Source organism: Tinamus guttatus, unplaced genomic scaffold (assembly GCF_059628265.1).
Source record: "Tinamus guttatus ecotype Peru unplaced genomic scaffold, ASM5962826v1 Tinamus_guttatus_pri_ptg000473l, whole genome shotgun sequence".
NCBI classification, from domain to species: domain Eukaryota; kingdom Metazoa; phylum Chordata; class Aves; order Tinamiformes; family Tinamidae; genus Tinamus; species Tinamus guttatus.
Genome location: NW_028289007.1, coordinates 1,586,554 through 1,598,961, shown reverse-complemented (window position 1 = coordinate 1,598,961; position 12,408 = coordinate 1,586,554). Strand labels below are relative to the sequence as shown.

Here is a 12,408-nt window from a genome sequence, read left to right as displayed (position 1 = left end):
AATAGGAAAATACAGTTAAGAACAGATTGCCTTTTATCTCCCAAGGCATTTGATGGCACATCCAGTGCTCACATGAAGGAGAAGAATGACACTTATTTTAACAGAAGTGCAGAACTCCAGGAAGTGACTAGTTCTTGATAAAGAGATGTCCCGCCATCTTTTGTAAGAGACTGAGCCAAGGTTAAATTACTGAAACCCAAGATGCCTCTCCAGCTTTTGTTTCTCTTTAGTACTTCAAAGGCACTTTAAGAAGGATCTATTTTAATAAGTCCAGAACTAGCACTATTTCCTGCTAAATTATAGTGAAAACTATCCTGAAACATTACAAGGAGAAGCAGGAAAATGACCTGGTTTGAATTGGAATGCTTTAACTAGTGCTGATACTTTAGCAGAGACATCAATGTAATTTGGCTTCAAGGGAAACCAAAATAGACAGTCCCCAAAACAAGGACAGAGGGAGGAAAGGCAGAAAGACAGAGAGTCCTTGTTTCTTGATGCACACTGAGATAGGTGAATACTTGGGGGAGCATCATATGTGTAGACGAGGAACTTAAGGACCTGGTTTAACAGGTAGGGTGTTAAGAGGCTTTTGGTTGGACTTGATCTCAAACATCTTTTCCAACCATAAAGATTCTACGTTTGACCAACTGTAGAAATAACCAGCACTAGAAAAAGACAGTATGTGCCACCCAAAACATTCTTGTGGCCCTTAAGTCTAAGCCTGCTACTATGGAAATCAAGAAGCAACCCCAGGCATTTCCTATTTTCCTACTAATTGACCTAGAAGCATAAGGCACAAGAGTTTTTCCTTAGACAATTAAGACATGAGACAGATGTCTTGTTCATGGGACCAACTTTGTCTTTGAATCTTTAACGCAGAAAGCATTTCAAGGAGAGCTGCCTTGATTGTATCAGTGCAGAAGTGTCTTCAAACACTGAAGGAGCTGCCCTCCTCAGAGAGGAGTTGAAGAGAAGTGGGATTAAGTACTAAGAAGGAAGCCCAGAGGAAATATCCAATTCATTAGATGCCAGAAAATGCACTGTTAAACCCTTTACAAAGCCCCTAGCAAAGCAAAGCACAAAGGTAAAAAGGCAAAAGTAGAGCTCCAAATCCATAAACTATAAGGTCAGGATCAAGGCAGACTTAAAATGAAATCTCTTCCTCTCCCTTTTTTTCCTTCATTTCTCCAAACTTTCATATTCAGCCAGCTGAGAGAAGAATGCAAAGGAAAAGGTTGATAGGCTACTCCTTTCTGAATGTCTACAGAGATTAAAATGTTTCTAACCACAGTAGAGTTAAATAACCCCTTATTCAATAGGCTTAACCAAGTACCCCAGATTGAATCTTCAGGAATTAGGATGGCAGGCCTTCCTGGAGCAGAGATGTCACACAGCCTGGTTTGAATATAGACATGGCCAGTTTCCATTAGAACAGAAGCAGCCATAACTTCTCCAGTTACTTTTTTTAGGCTTCTGTAACCCGCTGGAACATGCTCAACTTTTCCACTCTTGACAGCAAGGGTCAGCACATACAGCCCTCAGAGAGAGGTTTTTGGCATCGCATATGAAGTCAGACTTGAAATCAGCAGACTTCACTGGAGACGTCATCTTAGGGAAACATTCCCTCCTAGGTCTACGAGCCAAGAGTTAGAAGACCCTGTCCTCAGCATGAGGAAACTAAGGGGAGAAAAGCTCCTGCCTAGTACTTGAAAGCAAAGATATCAGGATTTTGAGACTCAGGCCTGTACCAGAAAGGAACCGAGGTAAGAGGCACAATGCTTGCCCTCTCATATGAGCCATGTACATTGTAGCAGCGTAGGTCCAAGTGAGTTACAGCTCTACTAGTACCACTAGGGATAAAAAAGTAATTCAAAGTTCTAATTTGTGATATTGTCATTTGCACTTTGCCAGCATGTATGTACATATAGATCATTACGTGGCTCTGGAATTCCTTCTGTCTCTTGATATGACACAGGAAAAGTTCCTCATTTCACACAAACACACACTAACTTGATTATAGGTGTGATTTTGGGCTCAAATAAAAAGTCTGTGTTTCATCCTGTAACAAAGTGGTAGTTACGCTACTAGCTACAGCATTCCAGGAAATGCTAGGGAGTTTAAGGAGCTTCCGAAAGACATCCAAGTCTAGGACCTAGCAGCTGACAGCTTTTACAATTCACATTATTCCTAAAAATATATGAACAAAATCATATACAAATAAAAGCAGTTCATGCCTAGTGAATATGTGCATCAACACTATCCACAGGTAATATATTGAAGAATGACAACACTTTGCATTTCTGTGGTTTCTTTTTTGCTCTTAAACTCCTAAAACATTTTGCAATGCAATAAATATCATACACAAAGGGAAACTGGTAGAATATCAACACAGTAGTGTCTTTCAGCACCCAAACTTAGCAGCTGTACTAAAACCAGCAATACTTCTCAATCATGATGGCCAATTAATATGAAATAGTTTAGCCTGTCGGGGACCTTTTATATAACCACCTGAACCACCATAAAATTGTGTCTGCAATTTTTTGATACCAGTGCAAAAGGACAGCAATTTCAGTAAGTCACTATTTGCTCTCTGTTACAAGGCCAGTGGACATGTTTCCTCAAGTTCACCATATACCTTAAAGCTCTGCCCTATCTTAGTGCACTGCGATCTTATGCTGTGCCCTAAGTTCACTCCCAAACCCATATACATTATTCACAAAGTAGAAGAGAAATATATCGATGACAGCAGCTGTGGCAGCACGGGTAACAGTAATAAATACAGCAGCAAAGAAGAGATCCTTGAACTTGTATTTCCATGCTTACTACTGCTCACCATAAATGAGCACCCCTTGGCGTTTTAGCTTAACGGGACTCTTATTTAATCTCCAGGAGCTGAAATTCAGCTCCCAGCTCACAGCCGCTCGCTGTCCCACGGCCTCCTCGCGCTCCTGGCCCGGGCTGTTACAAGGGCTGTGCTCTGGAGAGCGTCTCCCGCGCTCGCTCGGCCTGGTGCTGCTCCCACACGCGTGCGCTCAGCGCAGCGCGAGTGGCGGCAACCGCCGCCTCAAACTATCCTCCAGGGGTCACAATTGGGTTACAAATTCTGCAAAATGTGATGACTGTGCAGCCTGATCTGGAGCCATTTATTCACATCCTTCTTCATTAAGATTCAAATGGAATAAGTAAGATAGAAATTGAACAGATACAGAAATTGTGCAGAGCTTGCTTCTGTAGTCAGTAAACATTTATTCACCAAGCACAGCTTTCTCTCTGGTGCGCTCTCTCTCATATTCTCCCTCTTCCCTTATCCTTCCTGCTTGCTGTTTTAATGCATAATTAAGAAGGTCAGAATTAATGAAGCAGTGTGGAGTAAAGTTCAAGGAATCCCCAGGCACTATTTATTCTATTAGATCTCAGGCATGAATGTCAGATTGCCAGCGTTAGAGGCAGAAGCAGTTGATCTGGCAGCCGTCCAGAAGCGAAACCACCAAGGGAGCCTTACCTGCAGCGTCAAGTCATTCCCGAGCTCCTTCCCTGCAAAAATCACACGCAGCTGGTCAGCTGGAACTCCCTGTCGCCTGGCAACCGCCTCCTTGAGCTGCAGGATGCTGCTGTCCGAAGCCACCTCCACCGGGAAGCCGTGGCTGGAGTTGAACCTGACAAACACTGGCCGAGAACAAAACACCTTTTAATGTGAGAATTTCTTGGGACGCATCTACATTAAAGCGACAGAAGAGAGGCTTCGCAGCCCCAGGTTGCAGGCATAATAGCTCTTATTATTTTAAGAGAAAAAACTATTAATACTGCAATACATCATTCCGAAAGGAGAACCATGTGGGATTTCCCATCGCTGAACAGTTAGTGACCAATAAACAAAGAAAAACATGTGTTTCCCCTTGACAGTGCTATAAATCACACCAAGAACAGTTAGCATCAAAAGAGAGACCTAGCTCGGCAAGAGCCTAAGTAACCACTAATTGGCACTGTAGATTTTCTACTCTGCCTCCACGTTAGCAGGAGTGGGGAACACAGTTTCTGCGCCCCTTGAGCTTCTGGCCTGCTACACAGAACAAAAGTTCTGGAAAGCGAGGCCTTTTCTGGAGCTGAGATGCACTAAATACAAGCAAGAACAATTCCTTGCTACCCATGAAAACGCCATCACACAAACTGGTTTCCTACTGTTCTAATTCTACAGGAAATAATGACAGAGGCACAAATCATAGGCTCGCACAAGCGTTTGAGGGCGTTCTCTTTGGAGGTGGTGTTTTTCAGAACTCACTAATATCTGCAGCGCATAACTCCCACTGGCACACATCCTCGGTGCAAGAAGTCACCGCTGCACCAGCCGTATCATTTGGAGAGCTGCAGCGACTGGGTTATCCATCCGGAGACGCTTGGCAAAATGCCTGCTGAGCAGCCGCTCTCCAGGCATGGGAGCTGCCTGTCGCGAGGGGCCTGGAGGTGCTCTTGGAGCCCCCAGGCAGCAGAGCGGAGGAGACAGCCAGGAGAAACCTCACTGTGCCATACCCAGCACGGAGACTGCGTGAACAGTGAGCCCAGGCGATCGCTTCAACCCACAGCCCCACATGCAGGAAATTAAGGAATTAGTAAAAAGACAACATAAAACAACGCCAAAAGCAGAGAGTGGTACCTGCCACCATGCCCCCAGTAAAAACCGCTCTGCTTAAAGCCTTACTTTTCATTGCCAGTGCAGTGTTTTAGCTGAAGATGTTACGCTTTTGAATTTGAGACAGACAGAAGCTCAAAAGTATTTTTACAGTTTAGAGAAATAAGTGGATATTTTTTTAACTGGAAATGGGATACTTAGGATTTTTCAAGTGCAAAGTCTACCTGAGCACTCAAAGGTTGGCAAGTGTTTTAAAAGCATTTGAATACAGCTGATAAGAACACTGTCATTGCTTCACTAAACAGAGAAGGCTGCAAATATTTGCAATTCTACATCTGTCACTCAGATTTTGATATTCCTGGCTAGCATTTAAATGGTAAGGCTGCACATCAATAGAGTTCTAGACAAGAGTCTAAGTTTGGGACTTGAAAGTACTCTCTTCATACACTACGCTATGTTTGTACATAAGCCCTCCAGTGTGACATACAGCTTTCTGTAGCGCCTCTCATGAGAGGTTTTTATTTCTATTTTAAGGGTGTCCTGGAAATAACTGAAGTGTTAATGCTTTACACTTCAGCTGTCCATACATAAATAAGTAGAATAATCAGTGGAATTCAAATTTCTTTTTAATTGCAATTTGGAGAGTAGAAGATGAATTACATGACTAAAAGTAATTCCAGCAACTAGGAACTGATGATTTCCCATCCTTCCGGGTACACTCATAATGATCAACTACAAATGACATTATCTTGGCCAACAGCAAAAACATATTATTAAAACAATGGGGAATATGTTTTTTTTAAATGTTGTGTATGCGCATATAAGTGTTTATATTGGTACACATTTATATAAATATTGTATATATTATATATTTACATGGATATACACATGTCTTCTTGGACATCTCTCTAACTTATAAACAATTCTCTTCCCCTTTGGTCTTCGGGAAGTCAGGGCTACAGGGTTTGGAAGTAAGAATAAGCTAGCAATTGCATTCACTCTTTAAATCAAATGCACTAGCGAGGACATTGCGTGATGAAAGTAGCACAAACAAGTGAAGTGGCATTTAAATGAATTGTAAAGCAGTATTTGTTTTGAGAAGACAATATAAATCCAAACATATTGCAAGCACAATATATGCTCACCATCAACAACTCCACTTTCCTCCAATATAAATACATTTTTATTCTCTTCTAAGAGGCAGCATCTTCACCTCCCAAGGTATAAGTGGTGCTAGTCTCAAAATTCTGAGCCTAAGTGAACCTGAGGACAAACCTACTTTAAGTCTACATATTGTAAGCAAATTACTGAATGGAGGGAAGTGGTATAATCGAAAGAGTGAAGAAAGCAGAGGTATAAAAATATTTCACAGTGTCTTTTAGACATCTAAGGTACATCATCATACAATACCTACTATATTCAGTGAGTCAAATTAATATTGATGCCTTCTTTGGAAACTGTAGCAAGGACTGCATAGGCTTATATTTGTAGAAAAGGTAACTTATATATGCACATGTGTACACATAAGCACAAAATAAATTCTTTACCTTTTCACAATTTGGTGATTCCAGCCAAAACTTCTGTATTAAGAGAAAGACTACTCAAAACACTCCAATTTTTCAAAAAAGAACACTTTAAAAAAGTGTGCACCTATAGAATAAGAGGTAATAAGAGTTTTTCTCCTCCTCTTTTATTTCTTTTGGTCTGGCACAATGACTGAAGTGGTGGAACCTGGTTTCTTCAAATCCCAAAGGACACGTCATTACTGTGATGGAAAGGGGTGGTTTTCATTTCTGAGTTTGAGAGCTGGAAATCCATCTGTACTGAGCAATGCCTTTCCCTCTGGGTATGTTAGACCGATACTACAAATCCTGAACACAGAGAAACACAGGGCTGCCGGGTAAACGACACACCTGCAGGTGCAAACAAGACCTATGAGTTTTTTTTATATATAAAATAAATTCTGGTCTAGCATGCAACAGTGGAAGCAAGGAGTGATGCTATTCTACCACCACCACACTCCCAGTTGGGCCAAAGAGCAAAGAAGTACAGAGAATTAAACACTGATTAGAATTAAAAGCTCGAGTTTCCATTTATGGGAAGTAATATTAGTTTGACAATTGGTTTCCTCCCAAGCTGCATCAAAAATTTAATTTTTTTTGGCAAAACTAGCAGTACCATATATGTATTAAAATGTTTTCTTTCTGTGACACTTTATAAAATATAAAAATAAAACTTTATTCTTCCTGCTGATCTGGCTCCTCTGTTTGGATTATGTCCCTCAGAATTCACCATGAACATGAATTACAGAAAGAAGTGTGCACTATAGCCACAAGGAAGCAGTGGTAGATCAGCCAAAGCATTTTTTTTTTTTTTTTTTTGGGGGGGGGGGGGGGTGAAAAGTTCCTATGGCTTTTTTTATTTGTATTCAAGTGAATGCAGTAAAATTGGGAGTTCACTTCAAGTGATTTGGATTAGTAGATTCATGTATATCAAGCTGTTTCATTCACATGAATACAATATGGAATTCAGAATAAAACACTGCTATCCTGAAGATTTCATGGTTCAGGAATAGCATAAGGTATCATTTCATCCACTATCAAAACGGAGTCAGCAACGCAATTCAACCAGTTATGATATAAAATGATGCATAAATTTCCCTCACATGAAGAACTATTAGGGAAGGAAATATAAAAGATGATGATCATGGCTAAAAACTTAGTAAATTTAAGACATACTGCCCCGAACCATCTCAGCATTCGTTTGCTGAAGGTTGCTAGGTACATACTAACAGGGATACCAAGGAAACACGAAATGAGTACCTGCATCTCAGCTGCATTCAGCATGTTAGTAGAAATTCATCTGGAAATTTAAGCAAACACACCAACACAAACTGGATAAAGTTAGGTAAAAGTATGTGAGAGTGGTTGGGTTTTTGTGTGTGTAGTAACTGCAGAGTCCCAAGCCACGGCTTGGAGAGAGGTGGCCAGCAGGCCCCCCACCTGGATCACCACAGGACATTGGTCAGATATTGCACCTTCTTTGCAATGGTTTTCAAAGGTTTGCAATGGTTTGCAAACCAAACCTTCTTTGGTTTGTTCACCAGCTTGTGAACGAACTACAAAGGCAAAAGCTCAGTATATTAAACCAAAATACCGATATTGTGCCAAGAACATAAACAAAGTTGTAGCTGTTTCCACATTGCTAAATGCAAAACATAAGGAAGAGAAAGAATTGGCTATTTTAAGTACCAAATCACAACAACCAAAGAAAAGCCATATCCTAGAATCTATGACCTACAGCATATAAGACAGAATGCACACATTATTATTATTTCCTGGTTTTCACTGTGCAAGGGAATCGTAAAAATGGGGAAGTAGTAAAGCAAAAGCTTAAGGAGGAGAAAAGAAAATGCTGGAGTAAATTCGTCTAAAGGAGTAGCAGTGCTGTAGCAGGCTTTCTATATATATTAAAGAAAAGCTAATCAGTATGTTACATAAGCCCCATTAAATGGTTAAACAACTTTATGTTAGGTTCTTTTTTGTCTTTTGGTAGCAGCTCTTAACAGCCTGGATCTGTTCATCCCAGATTTGGGCATCTAGATTATGCACTAGAATCAGGACTTTCCCAATAGTTTTTGTTCTGAGAAACAAGGATGTTTCAGAAATTGTTCTAATTTCTACCCTACTTCAGCTCCATTTCATCAAGTCTTGCTTTAGTGTGGTTCCACTACCATGAAGTTCTGACCAGCTGGCTTTTCTGAATTTTCTTCTTGATATATATAAAAATAAATTTTTAGAAGCATTACAGTAAGTCCCACAGGAATTCTCCTATTCTTTGCTCCCCTTCATCAGTTAGTAAAAATAGTATCAGGCTTCTCCAAGAAAATTCTAACAGATGTCTTTCCTTCAAAACACTGAGTTGAGACAGCAAGATCTAGAGTCTAGATCAAGATGCCCTTGCAGTGAACATCTTGCCAAATAGTCCCTTCTTCTGCAAAGAAAGGGATCCAATTAAAGAACCTCCACTGTGTGCCAAGGAGTGACATGATAGGTCACGGAGCATAATCTCATGCACTTCAGGCTGTAGAACTAAAAACCCAGCACTTGCAACTCTTAATTTGACACCATGGGCTACCATTGAAGGTGCTGAGACACGGTTATCACCTTCACCTGGCAAAACATCCTGCTTTCGCACAGGGTGTAGCAATTGCAGAGAGACAGGTATAGACAATTAAGTTAACGAGGACTTGATGAGTTACCACTCATTGCTAAGCTGCAATACCTGGCTGCCTTAGGCCTCCTTGATCATTGGACTTATGAAATAAAACACATTAATGTAAGCCACTTTCACAGCTGCAGCAGAAAAAGAGCCTACACAAGCAATAAAGGGCAACTCATTAACCTAGTGTAATTTAGTTGCTTCTGATCATTTATAAATTACCTTCACCTAAAAATGATTTTAGGATGTAGTTATACATAGACTGCATGCAATAATCTATAAACATAAACTGTATCTACAAAGCCACATTTTTGTAAGGTTGTTGTTCTCCTTTGCAAGGTATGAACTCCCTTAACAGCAACATTCCAGTTAGAACTCAATGGATATCATAAAACTATTCCTCAATTATTAACTCTAATTTTTGTATTGAGATTTAAAGTGCATATAAAATGAGCAAAAATAACAGTCACTATCAACCATTATTCAAGCAAATATTTACAGAAAGCAATAGAGTAGTATTCACAACTGATATATTTGGGCCTGATGAGTGTTCTGCAAAGTCACGACTAGCACAAAAAGGCCAAGTTGTGATCAAACAACCACTTCCCCTTTAAGTTTTAACAGGCACCAGGTCAAGCTGGTAGGAACTAGATCCAAAGGAAGCAAAATGAGATGGTTTTTCATGATAGATCCTCCAGGACTCTGCTGAAGAAGCAGCAGATGCAAAATTTCAAACACAGGCTCAGTGGGCAATAAGAAATTGGCTGCCAGTTACCACATGGACAGCTCAATAATCTCTGCACTGAAAAGGATATAGACTAGCATGAAATAATCTGCACATAGCATTTGAGCTGAGAAGGTCCATGGCTTCAAGTGCTGTGTGAAAGAAAGAGTTACCACAGGAAAAAATAGCTAAATGTAACAGATGCTGTCACAAGACTTTTTTCCCCCCATTCTTAGCAAAACATATTTTAAAAGACATGTTATCTGAGTTAAAACAGCTGTGAGCTGAGAGAATGCCCGAGAGATATCCTCTGTACGTATTCTATTCCCTTCTTCCTCAGCCCTGTTGGAGCCAGATTAGAAGGGTGGGTTAGAAGGACTCTTGCTATGAACCTCTAAGGCAGCTCTTTTGTAGCCATCGTGGCTATGTATTTCCATACATATTTTCCACAGCATACAACATGGAGTGTTATCTAGCAAGCAGGCAGGCAGGTTAACAGCCTCTCCCTAACACTCCTTCTCACTCACTGCCAAGTAACCAAATGTGGGATAGAGGCAACTAAAAACAGCAAGACCTCACTACGCTTTTTGTTGTCAGAACTAGGCATGCACATGTAGCTGAAAACTGCTGTGTTTGAATTTTGTCTAACTGCCATAGGAGTAATCACTGTAACTAGGATCTAGGACACTTAATCCAATAGACAAGCTAAACTGGTCCTGTGATTATTTCCTGTGAATAATTCACTCAGTTTTACTCATACCCACGTTCTTTTTAAAGTTTTTGAGAAATACATGGCTAGCTAGCCCAGCATTATGATTAAATTAGCATTACATTCAAATGTATCTTTCCAAAAATAAGCTTAGTAATTTTGGTCCTGATTCACTGACTATGTCAGCAGAAAGTTGCCATGAACTTTCCTGAATTAAGCTAAATCCAAGCTTCCTTATAAAAGGATGCATTCTATTCTTAACGTGGATGTTCTTTAATAGCTGCACATAAGAGTCTTTAAACTCAACATATTTCCAGCTATATGTTACAGCTTTCTATATTCACAAACGTTTAACATTTGTGAATTTTTAAAATTTAAAAATAAGTTTTTTAAGTTCTTCCTATCCTGTAGGAGGATGGACTTACATAAGACTGCATTGGTTCAATGAAATCCATAAGGATAATAATATAATATATTATATTATTACTAATATATTACTAATAATAATATATTATAATATAAATATATAATATATAATATATATTATATATTATATTGTTATATTATATGTATATTATATATAATATATAATATAATATATATAATATTATATATATAATAATATAATATATTATATTATTACTAATAATAATATATTATATTATTACTAATAATATATTGCAATAGCTTTGAGGTTGTAAAAAGAATTGCAAAGCAAAGTAATAGAGATGATTCAATTTTAACAGTTACACTCACTCGTTTCCAGTCCCACAGGAAACTTCTTTTGGTATTTCTTATGGTATCCACATTGTACTAAATATGCTAAAAATGGCAGCTATTATACTTCACTAAGAAAGGAATTTTCTAACCTCATAAAGTTTCTTAGTTATCCAGTACAGGAAAGAGGAATATCAAAGTTTCCTAAGCATATTACTGTATGGATAAAAATAGTACCGACAAAATAAGCTTTCAGCAATGACTGTATGTCCTTGAGCGCCAGCACCCATTCATAACTAACCCCAGCTGGCAAAATTCATATAAAATAGCTGTGTAGAAACAAGTTAGTTTCCCATACATAAAAAAACCCAAAAAAACAAACAAAAAGCCACAACACCCTAAGTCCAAGAAAAAAACATGGTAGTATAGACACCCACAGAGGAAGCGCTGGTTGCTTCTTGCAGAAATGAAACCAAAGCTTTCAGAGCTCCTACTAAAAGTAAGGCTCATCAAAAACCGAAAGGAATAAGAATTTGCTATGACGCAGCATACGGTTAGCTTGGGAAACAGCTACATGCCATTATAACGGTGTGCATTGCTTCAAAAAAGGGGATGAAACCAGCTGTTTTAGAGAAAAGAAATAAGAAAATTTATTTTGGTAGAACAACGCAGTTGCAGTGGTGGAATTACCTTGTTGTTGAATCTCTAAGTTCATTTTACTGATCTCATTCTCACATACCCCAGTATTTTAAACGTCTACAGGCTCCTTATAGCTACCTGTTGATTTGTTTTAAAGCACAGGACACCCACAGATAAAATTATACTTCACCACTCTGTATTTAATTTTGAGACAACATTTTCTCTCCCTTAGGCATCTTATTTTACTCAAAAATAGTCATCTACAGTAAGAGAAACACAAACTTCATTATTTTGGGAGAGGCACAGCTCCGATTTGCACCTTTACATACTAACCTCACTTCGCTGCCTTCCGTTTTCCTTTTCTTTTGCACTACAAACACAGTCTGCACCATCTGAGACCAGCCTTCTCGGCTATGGAACTAATGCAAGGGCTGTAGCAGGGCACTGATGCCCATTCTTCCACAAAAAAGACTCACAAAGACGCTGTTGGTCCCTGCTGCACACCACCACAGGGAGGCCCATGCTCATCCCAACTGCTGGGGGCTTCCCAGACAGACAAAGCCCAACTTGTCCCCTTCCCCTCACCTGGTGACCCCCAGCAACCTGGCTTCCCTCGCAGACCATCCTCACCCATGGGGCAACCCTGCTCTCGCTGCTTCCTGGAAGAGAATATGCCAAAGCACATTGAGGAAGCTTAACACCCCAAGTGCCTGGGTAAGAGAACAAGAGGGACAGCAGCTGTTGCCACTCAGGCTCCTTTTCCTTAATCTT

The 12,408-nt window shown here is 39.7% G+C and overlaps 1 protein-coding gene across 1 annotated transcript in view; it reads right to left on the bottom strand.

The window, feature by feature from the left end:
* The window catches only part of PRKN (parkin RBR E3 ubiquitin protein ligase), a 541,751-nt gene extending 537,090 nt beyond the window's left edge, over positions 1-4,661 (bottom strand). The window contains exons 1-2 of the mRNA XM_088532999.1: positions 4,652-4,661; positions 3,503-3,666 (exon numbers count right to left, since the gene is read on the bottom strand). Of these exons, the coding sequence (XP_088389125.1) occupies positions 3,503-3,666; positions 4,652-4,661 (174 nt within the window). The remainder of the gene's footprint in view (positions 1-3,502; positions 3,667-4,651) is intronic.
* Positions 4,662-12,408: the final 7,747 nt, after the last annotated feature.